Source organism: Xenopus laevis, chromosome 5S (assembly GCF_017654675.1).
Source record: "Xenopus laevis strain J_2021 chromosome 5S, Xenopus_laevis_v10.1, whole genome shotgun sequence".
Lineage (NCBI taxonomy): Eukaryota > Metazoa > Chordata > Amphibia > Anura > Pipidae > Xenopus > Xenopus laevis.
The window spans coordinates 22140986-22162330 of NC_054380.1; the positions used below are offsets into that span (position 1 = coordinate 22140986).

Below are 21345 nucleotides of genomic sequence, written 5' to 3' on the forward strand. Positions count from 1 at the left end.
ATACTCTATAGGCCCCTGCCACCAATGTTTTTTTAAAAAATATTCTTTGGGGCCCCATATCCTTGTAAATGGTGCTGAGTGATGTCATCAATTATAATTGGTGCTCAGTGATGTAATGTGTGTATCATAAAAAAATATGAATGTCCCTTCTCTTGTAAAATATGAGGATACTAGACGTCACCTTGGTGTTCCATGACCAGCCTTCGGCAATATGCTTTTCTGGTTATGGAACGGCTCAGAAACGTATAATATCCTTATAATTTACAATGGGGGGTATATTAGCAGGCAGTAGGTGGAATATATGAGTCCCCTATCCTGCCCTCTAACTCGAAACCCTCCAAAGAGTTTATTGCCAGTGGCCCAGCCCCTGCAAGTTTCACCACGGACACTTGATAAATGGCTGATATTGGAGAGTCCAGGTTAGTTAGAAGGCTACTTCACTTCCACTGTTGTCCATGTTTGAGCACGTTCATTGGGGTAATTCCCCCACTAGCCCACTTTTTGGGGTGACAATTGACCATGTTCACCAGGATAAGGTCTACCCTGTCTCTACTTCCCGAGTAGCTTTCCACTTCTAGGTTCCCACGTGTCCATCCTAGTTGTTTTGTCAGACCAAAGAAACCTCTCCCATGCCCCCCCTTCTCTTATCATCTTCTAGTGCAGAACTGTCCAACTGGTCCAGATGTGGCCCTCCAAGATATTTTTGCTCACAGACAAGAGACCAGATTGTGCTACCTTGGGGTAAATTTATCAAAGAGTGAAATTCCGCAGCTCACAATTCATTTCTATGGGATTTTGAAAGGCATATTTATCAATGGGTGAAAGTGAAAGTTTACCCTTTGATAAATACGCCTTTAAAAATCCCATAGAAATGAATGTAAAGTGGCGGAATTTCACTCTAGTGGTGTAACTTCACTATTAACTTCACTCTATGATAAATATACCCTTGTGTTTTGTTGCTATGGGTTAGCGTTAGACCTTGGGCAACCTGCTTTAAAGGATAAATAAACCAAATTAAAATTTATGAGAGTGCTAATCTAAGAACTTTTGCAATTTACATTCATTATTTATTTTCTTTTTTTCCCCAAGATATTAAGGGCTACATGTACTGTTAATATGAATGAATTTTGTTACAACAACGTCACCTGCTGGTCAGTTTCCAACCAATCTGACCACCAAGTAGTCAAGGAAGTTGTCAGGAGAAACTGTCATGGGACAGTTAATAGTGCTGCTCCAGCAGAATTCTGCACTGAAATCTGTTTTTCAAAAGAGCAAACTCATTTTTTATATTTAATTTTGAAATCTGACATGGGGCTAGACATATTGTCAGTTTCCCAGCTGCCCCCAGTCATGTGACTTGTGCTCTGATAAACTTCAGTCACTCTTAACTGCTGTACTTCAATGTTGGAGTGAAATCACCCTCCCCCCATCAGCCTAACAACAGAACAATTGGAAGGTAACCAGATACAAGATAACAACTGCCTGGTAGATCTAAGAAAAACACTCAATAGTAAAAATCCAGGTCCCACTGCGACACATTCAGTTACATTGAGTAGGAGAAACAATAGCCAGCCAGAAAGCAGTTCCATAGTGCAGCACTGGCTCTTTCTGAGAGCACATGACCAGGCAAAATGACCTGAGATGCACCTACACACCAATATTACAACTAAAATAAATACACTTGTTGGTTCAGGAATGAAATTTTAGATTGTAGAGTGAATTATTTACAGTGTAAACAGTATAATTTAGAAATAAAAACTACACCATAAAAGTCATGACAGAATCCCTTTAAACTATGAGCTCTTTGATCAGCCATGCAAAGAGGCCATTATTATATTCCAGATATTTCCTTGGGTAATCAGATAACTATTTTATTCCCCTTGCATTGGAACCAAAACATTTCACTGTTTAAGCAACAGGTTATTCTCTGCTGACTGTACAGTAGGAACATACTGCCCCCTGCTGGCAATTACCTGATTTGGGAACTAACAAGTTATAACAAGCTACTCACACACATACACACTCTCACACACTCTCTCTCATACACACACACACATATACAGACACACACACACACTTGAATGCACACACATATACAAATACACACACACTCACACATATACACACACAGTCTTGCACACACATTTGAATGCACACACTCATACACACAGACTCACACACATACACTGGGTCTTAATATATATTTATATATATATATAAATATATATATATATTGTAAAGTTGGATGGTATATATATATATATATATATATATATATATATATATAGTGAGTGGCAGATATATACCGCCATTCTTTCGTTTTTCAGCTATCCCTATAAGGGTCACCCCCTTTACCAGACCCCGCAGCATAACCAGCCAGAGGTTTGGACTGAACAAGGGGTGTTTCAGGAGGTGAGCAGCAGGTGAGTGAGAAGGAGTTCACGTGGTTGTAACTTGCTGTTCTCTGGGGGTAACAGACTCTGAAAGTTATACTATTTACTCCATGCAGACTGAACACTATCTGGCTCAAGTGAGCTATTCTGTATTTTGGACTTGCACACCTCCCAACATTTTGGAAATAGAAAAAGATTTGCCACGAGGAATGTGGCAAATTTTTTGGACCCTGCCCATTTTTGTGATCACACCCCCTAATTACCATGTTCATTTTACAAAAATTGGCAGGTTAAAAAAGTTTGAACACATTTCTGTGGTTTATATGTGTTATTACAGTTTTGCTAATGAAGGTGCATTGCCCTTTAAGCTCTGAGTTACAGTTTCCCCTGCTTATCTTAAATTGTTACAAATGTATCTAAGTGCAGCTGCCATGTATTCAGGAATCTCTGTCAAACGCCAATTAAAAGTTCTCATTCATCCAGGTCATGGTATATCTATAGAAATAAGTCAAATCAACTGGACTTGCTGTGTTTTTTTTTTTCTTTCTTGAAGACATTTTATCAGTCATCCAACTGGCTTTCTCAATTGAGAAAGCCAGTTGGATGACTGGTGAAACATCTTCAAGAAAAAAAAAACACAGCAAGTCCAGTTGATTTGACTTATTTCTATAGATAAAAGCCAATTAAGTTTTAGAAACTTTGTATCTTTTTCTAGCTGTTCAGTGCAGGAGATCAAAAAGAAAATCGGGACATTTCAGTAACAATCCGGGTTGAGCTGTCAAAATCGGGACTGTCACGGGAAAAACTGTACCGTTTGGAGGTATGGACTTGTGTTGCTGGATGGAAGCTTAATTTTTCTGTTGCTGGGAAACACACTCACACTCTCTCACTGTAAAGCAACACTGCCCTCTGCTGTTCACTTATATGTTTACAAGTATCAGACCAGTTATCCAGAATGCTCAGCACCTGGAGTTTTCCAGATAACTGATCTTTCTGTAATGTAGATCCAAATTATGGAAAGATCCGTTATTCGGAAAAGCCCAGTTCCCAAGGATTCTGGATAACAGGTCACATACCTGTATATAGTTCCCTTCGGTAAAGTTCCTGAGATTATTCTTACGTCCTGCAAGATATCATGAGTATCATGGTTTGCATAAATATTATTTAAATTGCAATAAATTATCATTTGAAAAAAATATTTTTGCTTAAAATACAGGTATGGGATTAGTTATCCGCAAACCCATAATCCAGAAAGCTCTGAATTAGAGAAAGGCCATCTCCCAAAGACTACTTTTCATCTAAATAATTAAATATTTTAAAATGATTTCCTTTTCCTCTGTAATAATAAAACAGTAGCTTGTACTTGATCCCAACAGGTATGGGATCCATTATCCAGAATGCTCGGGACCTGGGGTTTTCCGAATAATGGATCTTTCCATAATTTGGATCTTCATACCTTAAGTCTATTAGAAAATCATGTAAACAATAAATAAAGCCAATAGGCTGGTTTTGCTTCCAATAAGGATTAATTATATTTTAGTTAGGGTCAAGTACAAGCTACTGTTTTATTATTACAGAGAAAAAGGAAATCATTTTTAAAAATCTGGATTATTTGCATAAAATAGAGTCTATGGGAGACGGCCTTTCCGTAATTCAGAGCTTTCTGTATGACGGGTTTCGAGCTAATGGGTCCCATACCTGTACAGCATTTCCTGGACATAAAATGAATAAAACCCAATGTTGGTTCAATAGCATCGCTAATACCCAGAATGATAACCAACTCACTTTACGTGGAAGCCTCAGCTGCCTGGAGGGAGTTGTAATTCAGCCAAAGGTCAAGACTCAAGAAGACTATCATATTCCTTTGCTAACAATGGGGCAATGGTAAATTCAAATTTATCATATCTTGACCCTGGGAACAACTCAAAATCGATAGTACTCCACCTAAAACCTTCCGTGTTCATGTAGAAATCAATGGCAGAGGTCCAGAGGCCCATTAGAAGATGTTAAAGGTCCCCATAGGCTTCCTAACAATTTTCTGATTGAACGATTATTCCTTCAACTTCGATATTCGAAGGATTTTACTTCGAGGGTCGAATATCGAGGGTTAATTAACCCTCGATATTCGACCCTAGGTAAATGTGCCCCGTGGTATGATGCAGTGAGGGATATTCTGAGACAATTTGCAATTTGTTCTAACTTTTTATTATTGAAGGTTTTTGAGTTATTTAGCTTTTTATTCAGCAGCTCCTCAATTTGCTTTTTAAGCAATCTGGTAACTAGGGCCCAAATTACCCTAGCAACCAAAACATAAGAGACTGGAATATGAATAGGAGAGAGTCTGAATAGAAGGATCAGCAATACAAAGTAGCAATAACAATACATTTGTAGCCTTACAGAGCATTTGTTTTTTTTACAAGGGGACAGCAACGTCCATTTGAAAGCTTCAAAGAATCAGAAGAAAAAGATAAATAAAAACTATATAAAAAAAAAATGAATAAAGAAAACCAATTGAAAAGTTGCTTAGAATTGGTCATTTTAAAACATACTAAAAGTAACTTTAAAGGCGAACTACCCCTTTAATAGCCTTCCTGACATTCGAGTTTTTTTCGGGGGGGGGGGAAAAAACTTGAAACGAGTCCCATTCCAACGTAATTTGAATTTGATTCAAGTTTTCAGGTTGGCAATATTTCGAGACATTCGAGTTTTTTCTTAAATAGGATACCATGCGACTTTCAAGGTCATTCGAGGTAAAAAAAAAGCTCTTAACACTCGACCTTTGATAAATGTGCCCCAATGTTTTTGTATCTCAGATATCGACTGCTCGTATAAACAATTTGCCGATGTTTCCAGCGCAGAAGGCAACTCCCTATTGTCCACAAGCCGACACATCCCTCCCCATTACCCAACTCCGACCCGAAGGCGACACCGCACCACATTCAGCCGAGAGCAACTGGAGCATTTGGAAAGGACCTTTAGTAAGAACGGTTTGTTAGATTTACCTATGCTAGATTTAGTAAGAACCATTACCCAGATATCTACTGTCGGGAGGAGTTGGCCAAGATCACGAAGCTGAACGAGGCCAGAATACAGGTGAATATATAAATATATATGTATCCTGGGAATCCAAAAAATACAGCATCAGATTTACCAGCAAAATGATTTCACACCAGCACGAGACATTTGCTTTCACTTTTTGAAATAAAATGAAACTGGGCAGTAAGGTGATGTATGACTCACTCCTAAAATCTTGTAAAATCTTATAAAGTATTATTATTGACATGTATTCTTAGAACACCAACATATTTGGCAACATAAATCCACTGCCATGATTGATAAATAATATTCCTGCCCATGGATAATCCAGGTGAAGCACAGATACTAGGATCCTGCATGTATTTTGGGGTACCAGGATCATTACTAGGTACAGAAGAGACCCCTGTAGCAGTCCCATAACAATATATGACATACAGCAGTAACCATGCCCATCCGACCCATGCAACACTATCAGCATCTCTTTCCTTTTGCCAATCCCTGCCCCATTCTGCTCCTTCTCTTCATCTTTCTGTTTTTCCAAATTAGTTCATCTATTCATCTTCTCTGCTACCCATGTCTTTCTATTACACTTTTTTTCTAATGTGAACAATTCCTTTAAACGTGTACATTTTGGATGTTGGAAAATGAGAATTTAACATGAAAATGTCTTTTTTTAAAACTTTGCAGGTATGGTTTCAAAACCGTAGAGCAAAGCACCGCAAGCTTGAGAGGACAACGCAGAAATCCGCAGTGCCGAGTAGCAGGTTAACCTGAGGCAGCCTCTTGTCGCCGCAGGTTAACATGGAAGAGGATTCAATATATTTATTCAATGTAGACAAAATTCATTCATAAACAAATGCACCTTTTTTTTTTTAATTAAAGGTATTGTTTGATTCTCATTCAACACAAGCACTGTATCAAAATGTTTGCTTTGTATATAAAAAGGCACTGAAACAAGGTGTTTTCTTTCTACATACGGGAGATAGAGCCATAGGCAATTGAACAGTGAACATGAGCTAATCACACATACACACAGCGATCATGTCCCCAACAGGCAGCCTTACATGTATCACAGAATGACATCATCATCAAACAGTGACATCACAGTTTGCAAAAAACTATATAAATTATAATACTATCTAGTCTAGTCTAACACTTACTTTTACATGATGGATTTACATAATCATATATGTATAGCAGTTAGCAGTGCCCCCGCTAAAATAAAAACTTGCATTAGTCCTTATAACATGTAGGTTATTTAAAGGATAAGTAAACCTTTAAAATAAGTGAATGTAAAATTGATGAGAGTGCTATTCTAAGAAATTTTGCAATTTACATTCATTATTTATTTTCTTTTTCCCCCAAGATATTAAGGGAAATATGTTCTGTTAATATGAATGAATTTTGTTACAACAGCGCCACCTGCTGCTCAGTTTCTGACTAGTCTGACCACCAAGTAGTCAAGGAAGTTGTCAGGAGAAAGAAAGAGGCTGCTCTGATGTTATTCTGCTTAGGAAAGATTTGACAAAGATTCTAATTTTATTCCTAAGCAAAAGAACATCAGAGCAGCTGTATTCAGATGTCACCGGTCTAGTCTTCTAGAACAGATTGAACAGCTTGGGAGGATAAAGTCATCTCTGGCATCTCCTGGGTTAATGGTAACCTCACAAAAGTCCAATGGAAGACAGGCAAGGCATGCCAAGTATATTGCATTGCTCAGTGCCAGGTTTAGGTGGATATTACACAGAACACTTGATACTTTTAGGCACGTGACAAGTTTTAGGCAGCATGGCGACACCTATGTACCTCCTATAAATATTGTACTGTATTCACAGGAACTGAAAAGGACTCCATTCTGGAGAAAAAAGACCTTTGCTCACAACCAATGGCATGGGGTAATGGGTAGAGTGTGAAAAACATGGCCGCCATGTTTTTGCAATTCGCACCCTATCCTGCCATAAATCATAAATGATCTCTAAAGTCCTTAATTAGAAATGTTTATAGGAGCAACTTGTATTTTAGCTTTAGTGGCCCTTCAAGAGAAGATTATGTAAATCCTTCAATATAATACTGAAAACAGTGGGGCGAGGAGCAGAGCTTTCCCAAAATGGAAACTGCAATATCTGATGGGGGAACAAGACGTTGGAGAAGCCCCTGTGACTATATGGACCCTTGCACCACTTTTATATTACCAATAAAACAAATGGAAATCGATTATAATCAATAAAGACAGCCTTTCCATAATTCGGAGCTTTCTGGATAACGGGTTTCCGGATAATGGATACCATACCTGTTTTTGAATTTATGCATTTAGCCTAATGCTTTATTCCCCAATGGAAGGGAAAATGTATTAAAAATAATCAGGAGCCAAGCCTGCCCAATAAGAACCAGGCACATAGGTTTTTGAAGGGGGGAAGGGGAACTTGCACAACCTTTCATATAAATATGCCAAACACAAAACTATACACATTTACCCACACATTTCAGGGAACAAACATACATTGAACATATAGAACAGATGCTGAATGCCAATGCATATAAATTACTGACGCCCATATGATTTGCCACATAGACGAATCGACAGCAGCACAAACCCAATCACATTTCTCTCCAGTCACATTTGGTACAAAACAAAACAAAAAAAAAAAAAAGCAAAATTCACAGTTTCTATTCCATCGATCGTGCAAACTCAGCATAGTCAATATAGCCGTCGTTATTTTTATCGTCATCCCTTAAAACATCGTCGATTAGATTAATTAGATCTTCTTCCTTCATCGTCTGAGCTGGTTCTTCTGTAGACTGAAAAGCAAAATGTAGCATTAGTAATGATTTTGATACGGCCCAGTCTTCGAGACGATTTCTTGGCATACCTGTTAAAAAAAACCTTTTGATTCTACTTTAGAGGGGACACTGAAGCCTCAAATGATCACAAATTCTGAGATAATCCAAAGAGCATGCAAGAGTACAAGACCCAGAGGTGGCTAATATAGACTCAACTGATAAAAACCAATGATTTAAACCTAAAGACGCCTTGTAGGACTCAAGAAATAGACCAAAAGGCACCTGGAAGTATTGAAAAAATAAACTGAGAGGTGCCTTTAAATACCTGAGATACAAACCAATATGAACACCTGCCTGTCCAACATCTCATTCCAGTTGTTCCTCTCTTTGCTGCCATAATGACCTCTAGTCTTCTGGGAAGAGGCTGTGATGAGGCTTATATTCGCGATAGTTCCCCTTAAGGGTCTGGCCACATGGGCAGATTCGGGGAGATTAGTCTCCAGGCGACAAATCTCCTCTTCTTCACATCGAATAATCTCCCCAATCTGCCTTCCCCTGCCTTCCGCCGGCTAAAATGAAAATCACCTGGGGGCAGGCACGCAGAGCGCTTCTTTTTCCGAAGTCACCCGAGGTTTCCTCGTGAGGCAATTACGGGCGACTTCAGAAACAAAGCTCTCTGTGTGCCTGCCCCCAGGCGATTTTCATTTTAGCCAGTGGAAGACAGGGGAAGGCAGATCGGGCAGATTAGTCGAGGCGAAGAAGAGGAGATTTGTCACTTGGCGACTAATCTCTCCGAATCTGCCTGTGTGGCCAGACCCTTAAAGGATGATTTTTGGCCTGCATATAAGTACAGGCCGAGAAACAGCCCCTTTGATTCCTTTTTTGGTGCCGAAATCCGATCTGTGTGTCTGCACCCAGGCCGAAGCAGTGATTTTGGGTGGAGATGGGAGAAAGCAAATACTGGGCAGCCCTGTGTGGCATAATCCATACCAACTGATGATCTCTGCATTTATGGAGAAGGAGGGGGTTGGCTACTGGCTTTCCCAATCCACACGAATACAGCAGTAGTGTCCTCAGTTTTTGAATGAATCTTCAGGAAATAGTACTATTAACAGCTGGCAATTAATTTCTTTCATCGGTGGTGAAGAATGGCATTAAAGCTATGACCACAATAACATAAATAAAGTGTAATTCAGTAACACAGATGCCATCTGGGTTTTGGTTAGATTTTAACTTCTAACTTACAGAAAAGCGACACTTTCAATGTGGTTCAGCAAGAATATTGCAGGATACTTACTGCCATTATACACTACGCTCACCTTATGCACATGAGAAATGGCAGTTGCTAACTCAAGCCCATCCAGGAGGTTGTTGCCGTCGTAGTCGTGCATCTTAAAGTAATGAAGCTGCAGCTCTTGTGGTGACATTTCTGCTTCTTGTTTTTCAACAACTCCATCTAAATGCTCCATGATGTGACTGCGGAGTGCAGAACAATGATTCAAATGAACAGTCTCAAACACAGTGAAATAAACACTCACCTTCTCCCATGGAACAGGGCTTCCTTCAGAAATGATAGGGGCACCATCTACCCACCTAGACCTGCCCCCTCCTCTTAAAAGGTCAAATGAGGCTCAACCTGCACCAAACTCCTTCATAGAGCTCAAATATCTACAGTAAGCAGCTCCACTTTTTGCAGCATTCCAGGCCCACTACCTGTGGATCAAGCTCCTGAGGGCCCCATCACATGTATCAGGCTCCTGAGGGCCACATCCATGTGGATCAGGCTCCTGAGAGCCCCCTCCATGTGGATCAGGCTCCTGAGAGCCCCCTCCATGTGGATTAGGCTCCTGAGGGCCCCCTCCATGTGGATCAGGCTCCTGAGGGCCCCCTCCATGTGGATCAGGCTCCTGAGGGCCCCCTCCATGTGGATCAGGCTCCTGAGGGCCCCCTCCATGTGGATCAGGCTCCCGAGGGCCCCCTCCATGTGGATCAGGCTCCCGAGGGCCCCCTCCACGTGGATCAGGCACCCAAGAGCCCCCTCCATGTGGATCAGGCTCATGAGGGCCCCCTCCACGTGGATGAGACTCCTGAGGGCTCCCTTCACTGGGATCAGGCTCCCCTCCACATGGATCAGGCTCCTGACAGTCGCCTCCATGTGATCAGGCTCCTGACAGTCGCCTCCATGTGATCAGGCTCCTGAGGGCCTCCTTCATGTGGATCATGCTCCTGAGGGTCCACTCCACTGGGATCAGGCTACTGACAGACAATGAAGGGAACCAACCTAAAAGCCCATAAGGAAGGGACTTGGAGAATAATGGTTGTCTATCTCAGAACTATAATAGGGTGGCTACCCAGTACTAATATACGTATAACCCTACTGTGAGCTAAGGAACCTTAGCAAATATTGGACCATGCATTGGGGCCTGGACACAAAAGGTCTGAAAACCTCTCAGCATAGGAATAATGTAAATATCTGATGGCTTGCTATGGGCTAGTAGGCTGGGACAATCCCCAGGAGTAATACCTTGGAATAGCCACACTTAGCATTCACGAGAAGAACAAAAAAGTGTGTCCCTCAGCATGTAGCTGAACACTAACTCCCATCACTGCCAGCAAGCCGGCTGTAGATCAGCTACAAGCTTAATGAAACGTGACCTGCCAATGGCTTCCATCTGGGCATTCTGTTTGTATGATCCAAGAATCCTCTGCTGGATGATACTTACTCTTTGTCTTGCACTACGCTCTTTCCAAAGTGAGGCCCCCCATGGTGCCCCTCTTCTACATGGGGGTGTAGATGGTCCTCAGCCACTGCGGACAAGAATAACAGGGCAGATACCAGGCAGCATAGAACAGACGTGGTACTGGCTCTGTGGGAAGCCATGATTCTCAACCTCCTGACATAAGAACAAGAACAACAAGTCAACACAGTTCCTACAAAAACCTCAGGATCAGATTTCCACCATCAACACCGTCACTGACGAACCCACGAGTGAGTAACTCTACTGCCACCTTCAATATTATAAGAAATTCAAAGTTTAATACTGGTCCGATCACTTGTAACAATCTGATGGCAGCATTTACTGGTCTCCTGCATCAAAGCAGATATTTTATTGGTTGCTATAGGTTACTGTACTTGGGAATACTTTTATCACATAAAGGGGTTATTCTTCATATTTTTGTTTTTTACTTTTAAAAGGTGCTGTCTGTTTGCTAGGGCTTAACCCCTTTAACAACCAGGCAGCACCATGGAAGTCAGAATGGATAACGGAAAGGAAAGGGTCTGAATAAAAAAAAAAAATAAATAAAAAAAAAGATTCAGTTTATGAAAATAAGAATACTCATAATAATAAAGCCGGGAGGCACATTTATGAAAGGTCGAATTTCGAATTTATGTGAGTTTTTAAAAACTCCCATAAATTCGAAATTCAACCAATTGAAATTTATTTAAAAAATCTATTTTTTTAAACTCGGATGAATGGAATCGACCGAAAACTGAAATCGAATTTGATTCTATTTTTTAAAACTTGATTCGAGTATTTATGCCGAAAAAAACTTAAATGTCAGGAAGGCTCCAAACAACTCTAAATTGATCCCTGGACCTCTCCCATTGACTTAAACAGCAATTCTGCAGGTTTTAAGTGGCAAATAGTCGAATTTGAGTTCTTAAAGGACCAGAGTATGATAAATCTTGAAAACTCAAATTTTTTAAACTCAAATTGAATTTGAATAACTCCCTAGTCGAATTTGACAGTTTTGACCATAAAAAAATTTTCAATTCGACCCTTGATAAATTTGCTCCTAAGAGTTAATTTGTCTACAGCTACCTGGGTTAGTGACCCAGACACCCAGAGAGAGTTTGCACTTGCAGGCTGGAGAGATAAAAATGGGAAAGCTAATAAGTCTAAAAACTAGAAAAGAACTCCAGATAAAGAGATGTTTAGAACATACTCAATTTAAAGGGAAACTTCTCTCTCTCTTCTCTCCCTGAATCAGTGGTACAGGCTGATACATTAGATAGTTTTAAGAAGGGGTTGGATGGTGTTTAGCAAGTGAGGGAATACAGGGTTATGGGAGATAGCTCATAGTACAAGTTGATCCAGGGATTAGTCCCATTGCCATTTTGGAGTAAAGGAAGGAATTTTCCCCCTCCGAGGCAAATTGGAGAGGCTTCAGATGGGTTTTTTGCCTTTCTCTGGATCAACTTGCAGTAAAGCTGGCCATAGATGTTGAGATTTTTAAAAGATCAGGTCGTCATCGTGAGACCACGATTATCTCGGAACGATCGTACGAATTGACCATCGACTAAAAAGACCAATTTGCCAGGGAAACAAAGGGGAGCTGCCTGCTTGGCCCTGCAAACATAGATAGATTGCACTGGGACCGACAAAGATTTTTTGACCAGGCCGATCAATTTCCTGACAGATGTCGGCCAAAAAATCGTAAGATGTACGATCGTTCGAATCCCACTAACCGCGCAATAATTTCGAAGGATTGGTTGAACTTCCCTAAAATCAGTCGTTCGGCAAGAAGAATCGTCGCGTCTATGGGGAGCTTTAGACAGGTTATATACAGACTTCTAATAGAAAATCATTTAAACATTAAATAAAGCCAATAGGCTGGTTTTGCTTCCAATAAGCAGGGTCGGACTGGAGGGCCCGGGGCCCACCGGGACTACTGTCCAGGGCCCCTTCCGACCCGCCCCCCAACCCCTACTGCAACGCGCTGAGCGCGCGCACACAAAGGCGCCGCTTCGCGCGCTAGCGTGAAGGCGCCTGGCGCATGCGCAGAAGGCGCTGCGCTGATCGGCGCTGCGGGAGGGAAACTTTTTTAAAGCTATCTGGAGAGGTGTCTGGCCCGGCGGGGGCCCATTAAGGGTCGGGGCCCACCGGGTATTTTCCCGGTGTCCCGCCGGGCCAGTCCGACACTGCCAATAAGGATTAATTATATATTAGTTGGGATCCTCGTGAGGAAACTTCGGGCGACTTCGAAAAATGAAGTGCCGCGTGTGTTTTAGCGCAGGCGACTTTTCATTATAGCGGACGGGAAGAAACGCGAAGGCAGTTCAGGGAGATTGTCGCTCAGATGAAGAGGTGATTAGTCGCCGGGCAACTAAATCTCCCCAAATCTGCTCGTGTGGACTGACCCTAAAGAGAAGACTGCATGAAAGTAAATACAAAGGGTGCACTGCAAGGTGCAAGCCACTCATAAGCATCAAGAATAGAAAGGCTAGATTGGACTTTGCTAAAAAAAAAACATCTAAAAAAGCCAGCCCATGCCTTCAGTCTACTAGAAAATAAATTAATCATTAAATAAACCCAATAGGCTGGTTTTGCTTCCAATAGGGATTAATTATATCTTAGTTGGGATCAAGTACAAGATACTGTTTTATTATTACACAGAAAAAGGAAATAATTTTTAAAAGTTTGGATAAAAAACAGAAACTATGGAAGATGGCCATTCTGTAATTCAGAGCTTTCTAAATCATGGGTTTCCGGTTAATGAATCCCCATACCTGTATTCCGATATATATATATATATTTACAGTGTCAGTCACCTGGGGATGTGGATAAGGAGACAAGTCATAGGGCAGGTTACACAAACTGTAGTTTAACCTTCACAGTCAAACAACAAACATTTGCTACATAATTTGCTTTGGCTAATGATTCCCAGCTCTTTTACCAGACACCGGGTCACACTCAAATGATCTCGTGATTTAATTCCAGACTGTCCCACAGAGCCAAATGCAATTCAGTGAGAAAAATATATCCCATTATCTATCGCATGGAAATTCTATTGAAACCTATAGAGAAAAACAGAATTAGGAGAAAAGTTTGTTTGTTCGCCTATAAGTGTTCACGTGATAAACCAAAAAATAAAATTTTTATTGTGGATTTCCCTGGTTCTGGTTTAGGAGAGACCCGGCTGCAAGTATTTGCCATGGGGTTAGAACAATTTCTGCATTCACGTCAAACTCTAAGGCTGAAACATTTGCCATTTTGGAAACATTTCTGGGGAAAAATGACAACAAGGGCTTAACCTTTTTAATTTAGGGGATGTTAAATGTGTGTTTTTTGAGTTATTTAACTTTTTATTCAGCAGCTTTCCAGGTTGCTATTAAAGCAATGTGGTTGCTAGGATCCAATTTACCCTAGCAACCATGCATTGATTTGAACAAGATACTGCAATATGAACTGGAGAGGCCTGAACAGAAAGATGAGTAATAAAAAGTAGCAATAACAATACATTTGTAGCCTTACAGAGCATTTGTTTTATAGATGGGGGTCATTTGACAACTGGAAAGAGTCAAAATAAAAAGGCAAATGATTAAAAGCTAAAAAAATTTAATTAAACAACATGACCAATTGAAAATTTCTGTAACATACTAGAAGTTAACTTAAGGGGGAACCACCCCTTTCAGAGTGGGCGAGACAAAGTCAAAGCCCCAAAGCTTTAATGGGGGACCCCTGACCACAATTAGCTTTTTTTAAAAAAACTTTTATGGGGGACCCTGGCCACCAATGGGCTTATAGTGTTCATGTTTTAGCGCCCATGTTCGTGTGGCTTTTATGCTGTGGTGGAGGTGGAGTCTGGGGCGGGACCAGTGGTGGTGGGTGGGGCCCAGAAAATGTTGTTATATGGGACACCCTGATTTCTAATGTTAGCCTTGCATGTATTACTGATTTTGCATGCATTCATTTCTTTCTAAAAGTTCACATGTTATTGCTTTCTTAAAGGGGTTGTTCACCTTTAAATTAACCTTTAGTATGACAGTGATATTCTGAGACAATTTGCAATTGGTTTTCATTTCTTATTATATGTGGTTTTCGAGTTATTTAGCTTTGTATTCAGAGGCTTCTCCAGTTTGCATTTTCAGAAGTTTGGTTGCTAGGGTCCAAATTCCCCTAGCAACCAAGCATTGATTTGAATAAGAGACTGGAATATGAATAGGAGAGGCCCGAATAGAAAGATGAGTATTAAAAGTATCAATAACAATACATTTGTAGCCTGACAGAGCATTTGTTTTTATTAATGGGGTCAGTGACCCCCATTTGGAAAGAATCAGAAGAAGAAGGCAAATAACTCAAAAGCTATAAAAAAGAAAAAATGAAGACCAATTGAAAAGTTGCTTAGAATTAGCCATTCTATAACATACTTAAAGTTACCTTAAAGGTGAACCACCCCTTTAAGCCCAGCAAGTGTTCTACCAATTGCACTGTAAAGGGGAACTCGACCCATTTGCCTAATGAAAGAAAATGCAACTGAGTGCAACTTTTCCAATACACATTCATCGCACATTTACAGACTATTTTAACTGCTACTGAAAGCAGGATTGTCTTTATATTCTTGGCACAACGGCTTCTGACTTGAAACAATGTATTTAAACACCAAACTTGATTAACAGACCTGCCAGAGAAGGGACTCCTGTTACATTGTTTCAAGAGTCAGAACCAGAAAGAGAGAAACATGGACTGTTTGTGTTGCAAAGATATATTATAAATAACGTTAAAGGGGTTGTTCACCTTTGAGATAACTTTTAGTATGATGTAGAGAGGGATATTCTGAGATATTTTTCATTTTTTATTATTTGTGTTTCTCAGTTATTTAGCTTTGTATTCAGCAGCTCTCCAGTTTGTAATTTCAGCAGTCTGGTTGCTAGGGGCAAAAATACCCAGCAACCATGCAGTGATTTGGATGAGAGACTGGAATATGAATAGGAGAGACCTGAATAGAAAGATGAGTAATAAAAAGTAGCAATAACAATAAATGTGTAGCCTTACAGAGCACTTGCTTTGTAGATGGCAGTAAGTGACTTTCATTTGAAAGCTGAGTCAGAAGAAGGCAGCAAATAATTAAAAAAAATAAAGACCAATTGAAAAGTTGTTTTGATTTAGTCATTCTATAACCTACTAAACGTTAACTTAAAGGGTTGGTTCCGCTTTGAGTTAACTTTCAGTATGATGTAGAGAGTGATATTCTGAGACCATTTGCAATTGGTTTTCATTTTTTATTATTTGTGAGTTTTGAGTTATTTAGCTTTTTATTCAGCAGCGCTCCAGTTTGTAAATTCAGCCGTCTGGTTGCTAAAGTCCAAATTCCCCTAGTAACCATGCACTGATTTGAATAAGAGACTGAAATAACAACATGAAAAGAAAATACTGTATAGGGAGAAGTGACTCCCCCGCACCTGACAATTGGGCAGACAGCCTGAAGGTTCTGGGAGTTGCTGTGCATAGAACTACAACTCCCAGCATCAACCACAACACACTCACTGCCTCCAGAGCTGCTCCAGGCACTAAGGTTTCTTCAAGCTCTCACAGAAGTACGAGCAGCACGTGACGGCTGAACTAGAGCTGCCAGAATGCCGCGCAGAAGCTGCTGGAAGTTGTAGTTTACCGCAACTAGTGGAAGAAGAAATCCACAGGGTCTCAGCGCAGATAAAGACAGCTGTGTATAATATATGTAAGTGTCTGCCCCGCTCTCACTCACCGTCCCGGCAGCTCTTCTACTGTCTCACTGACAAACACCGACTCTACGGATCAGCCGGCTCCAGCACAAGTCCCGCCCCCTCTCAGCAAGCTTTTTCAGCCCAGGCCCACTCTGCAGGCAGAATAATGGAGCAAAGAGTGATCGATACACGTTACGCTGGCTAGGAGGCTGCACTCGAAGCTCTGCTGCTAATGTCTTCGGTGGAATGCGCCTGCGCCGCCCTGAAATGGAATGATGAGTGTCACTGTGCTGTTCTAAATCTGTCACTGGCTTCTGCTTAGGGATCTCTTTTCTCTTGAGCCTCAGAGAGTGAGCATGTGACTCCCAAAGGGAAACCATTGATTCAGACACGTACTATACATACTCTGCACTGGCCTTCCTTATGTCTCACTGCAGCATATTCACAGAAAGACGTGTTAAAGGCGCTGGTCACAGTTCAATTCACCTTTAGTCTGTTATAGAATGTCTACTTTTGGCAACTTTTCCATTGGCCTTAATTTTTTTAGCTTTTCTATAGTTTGAATTATTTGCTTCTTATTCTGACTTTCAAATGGGGGTCGCTGACCCCATCTAGAAAACAAATGCTCTGTCATTCAGCGCCACTTAAGCAAATAAAGTTCTGTCTTGCATAAAAAAGGGCATTAATTTAAGGGATGAAAACGTAATTATGCCTCTTTACAGGTCCCTGGTGTGATATCCCAGTGCTGGGTGTTGTGGAACTGGAAGAGACTCTTTCTATGTTGTGGAATGTGCTGCTGACACACTCCTTAGCTGCAGCAGTGCAGTAGCCTTAGGTCTTGTTACACTAATGAGCAGCGTAAATGAACCCCATGTTCCAGACATAGTGCATAAACATCCAAATTAAAGGGGCTACAGGTGAAACTTCATATTGATCAGTCAATACCACCTTCAGTTCAGCCTCACAGACGCATTCCCTTTCATGTTCGCAAGCTGGTGGAGAAAGAGTTACAGCAACTGCAAACATTTGACATTATTGAAAGAGTGGAAGGCCCAACTCCCTGGGTCACTCCAATTGTTGTTGCACCTAAACCAAAGCAGCCTGGTAAAATCAGGTTATGCATAGATATGCGACATGCAAACAGGGCTATTCAAAGAGAAAGACACATCACACCCACTATAGATGACATCATCACAGATTTAAATGGAGCCAAAATATTTTCAAAGCTTGACCTTAACTCGGGATATCATCAGCTGGAGCTGCACCCTGAATCCAGGTATATTACAACTTTTAGCACACATGCGGGTCTTTGGAGATTTAAGAGACTAAATTTTGGCATATCATCAGCTGCAGAAATTTTTCAAAATATTATTAGGGAAACACTCTCTGGGATAACTGGAGTCCTCAATGTAAGTGATCCCATCCTCGTCGCCAGTTGTGATATCCCAGTGCTGGGTGTTGTGGAACTGGAAGAATGCACACATAGATGCCAGACTGCAGGGTAGAAGTCAGCTTTATTCCTGGCTGCTCTCTTCACCCTGTTCGCTCCTCCCCCTTCACTTCCGCTTCCTGTGTCCATAACCTTTCTCATTACTCCACCCAGTGCTAAGCTGCTAATGCATATTAAACTGAACATTTAACATCACAGGAATGGATGGAGCAACATTACACCTGGTAAGGCCTCATCTGGAGTATGCAGTGCAGTTTTGGACTCCAGTCCTTAGGAGGGATATAAATGAGCTGGAGAGAGTACAGATACTAAGTGCAACTAAGCTGGTTAGAGGGAGGGAAGAGTTAAATTATGAGGGTAGACTGTCAGGGTTGGGGTTGTTTTCTCTGGAAAAAAGGCGCTTGCGAGGGGACATGATTACACTTTACAAGTACATTAGAGGACATGGATCATCGTACCAGAGGCCACCCCGTTAGACTAGAAGAAAAGAACATTCATTTGAAGCAACGTAGGGGGTTCTTCACAGTCACAGGTGATGTTGTGATGTTGTGATGTTGATTCTGTTAATGACTTGATTCTGTTAATGACTTTAAGAATGACTTGGATGATTTTTTGGACAGATATAATATCAAAGGCTATTGTGATACTAAACTCTATAGTTAGTATAGGTATGGGTATATAGAAATTATGTGAAAGTAGGGAGGGGTGTGTGTATGGATGTTGGGTTTTCATTTGGAGGGGTTGAACTTGATGGACTTTCTCTTTTTTCAACCCAATTTAAAGGGGACCCGTCGCCCAAAAAAATTATTCAAAATCCTATTTTATCACATTAGTCAAGCAAAATGAACTTTAATTACACTATATAAATTATTTGAATCTTGCTTCCTTCAGTCTGGGAATTCAAAATTATACGAAGCAGGCAGCAGCCATTTTGTGGACACTTAATATTAAGACAAGCCTTGCATCATCTCAGAATCTTGTTTGTGCACTAGAATGGGGAACCCGATGTCCATCCCAATGCCCTGGTTACACAAATAAATAGTAAAGAGAACGGGGGAATGTGGGGAGAGCAGTGACATGTAGGAAGTGCTGAATGGAAAGTGAAAGTAATTGTCTGCCCCGCCTCTATGCCACTGGCATAGAGGAGTGGCAGACAATATTTGATTGACAGCTGAGATTTTTAAATGAGCTTACAACAGCTATGAATGCTTTAATAAAAAATAGAAATTGGATTTCATGTTTAATTTGAAAAGGACTTTTATTATACAGATTTTTGTGTCTGGGTGACGGGTCCACTTTAACTACTGTATGCTACTTTTTATTATCTTTTTATTCAGGCCTCTCCTATTCATATTACAGTCTCATTCATATCAGAGTGCAGGGACCCATAGAGTTAACTATGGCTTTAAATGCTGACACTTCCTTATTCTCCGGTTGCCAGGCAGAAGCCCATGTAACTACTATGGCTTATTAGCATTATGTACAGTGTGTGATTGGCCCAGAGGCTGATGACAAGTTCCTGTCACACTTCATTCTAGTGCCGGGCAGAGGGTGGGGCTTCCTCTTTCCCCTGAAGCTCCAGGAGGGAGTGGATGCGCTGGGAGCTTGGAGCTTAGGCCCCAGTAAAGGGAAGGCTTTGGTGAAGTCAGGGGGCGATCCTGAGGTAGCAGCCCACCTGCCCGGTTTTGACCTGGACAGCCAGGTTTTTTGAAGGGCCTCCCAGGTTAAAACTGCCTACCCATTTTCCAAATTAAGAAAATCGGGCAGGATTTCCTATGATTGACGGGGCAAACGGCTGATTGCCATGTCATAGCCCCGCCCCCAACATCATTGTCCAACCCCCGCTGCATCACAACCCTGCCCCCTGCCTGGGCGAAAAGGTGGCAACCCTACCTGCTCCACACAATATGCTTTTCATGATAGTACCCCATTAAATTAATTAGAGCAGATCAAAGGGGAAACCAGGAAATTTGGCTCTTAAAGTTACAAGAGGTGGCTTTTTGCTTCCCCTTCTAACTGGCTGCTCACTGCCGTGTTAGCAAGGTTCTCAGCTTGCCTCATGGCAGGAGCCTCCCTGGGTGAAGTCGGGCAAACCAGGGCCCCAGTGAATGAGATGTAGTCAGGACAGGGTAAGTTCTATGTAGGAAAGTGAGGCAGATAGAACTAGTGAGCAAGAGCAGCCTGTGCTCCAACTTGGAGGGATAGCAAGGGGGGTAGCTCTCCCTCAGGCAACACTGGCCTTTAGTGTAGGGATCACAGCCTGATAGAGATTTAGGTTAGTGATTTCCTTGATTCAGCGTGTGGGGATCCAGGTCATGGTACAGAGGGGTGTCACAAGGTTCTGGCTCTGAATTGCTGTTGTTCCTGACATGCATGCGATAAACCTTAAAGGATTGTGAGTATAAGCCTCTGATTTGTGCTTTAAGAGAATAAAGCATGTTGCTATTTAGTTATGTTCAAGATCCTTCTGGCATCCAATTTTTTCATTGAGTCATGCAGCATAAGTTAAGTGTAGTTGCACAACACCATTCCTTCACCCTTTCATGTAGCAAAGGCCCATCCTGTCGAGAGAGGGTCAAAAGCAACCGTTGCTCTGCCTGTTTCCTAGCCGGACAAGGTCTAGTGTAGTCTAGATGGGATAATAAAAGCATGGCTGCTACGGCAATTTGGACCCCAGCAATCACACCGGATAGCTGCAGAATAAAACCACAAATACTAAAAAATGAAAATCAATTGCAAACTGTCTCAGAATATCACTCTCTACATCATACTAAAAGTTAACTCAAAGCACAACCCCTTTAAGGGACACAGAAGACATCTGCCACATAAAGCTTACAATCTACATATAGGTATCATGGTGCTTACTAACCAGTCATAGATTTAATGTTATATATTGTATGTCTATAAAACACAGGAGCCACAACTATGCTGTAACATATATCCTTATGATGTCATAAGTAATAAACAGTGCCTAGTAATGTCACATGTGACCTGGGCCATTGTAACTTGTCTATTATAAGTAACACTGTGTGGGGGATATTAGACATTACCTGTGACTTCCAGAGAGCCGTTTAACCCTCCCTGAGGATATAAGAGCAGGGAGTACTCTGGGAGGAACCACACCATTGCTTGGGGGTGTCCCTGTGATCTCAGCATCACCCAATCAGGCTATATGTCTGTGCAGTCATATGAGCAAGAATCTTTATTACAGGTATGGGACCTGTTATCCAGAAAGCTGG

At 41.3% G+C, this 21345-nt stretch overlaps 1 protein-coding gene across 1 annotated transcript; it reads right to left on the minus strand.

Moving 5' to 3' along the window:
- Positions 1 to 7413: 7413 nt before the first annotated feature.
- On the minus strand, positions 7414 to 16717 carry mcfd2.L (multiple coagulation factor deficiency 2 L homeolog; the record flags this gene model as incomplete). The annotated part of the gene is given in 4 exon segments (NM_001114786.1): positions 7414 to 8228; positions 9530 to 9686; positions 10934 to 11104; positions 16698 to 16717. Coding segments are annotated over 3 exon segments (447 nt in total). The 3' UTR covers positions 7414 to 8096.
- Positions 16718 to 21345: the final 4628 nt, after the last annotated feature.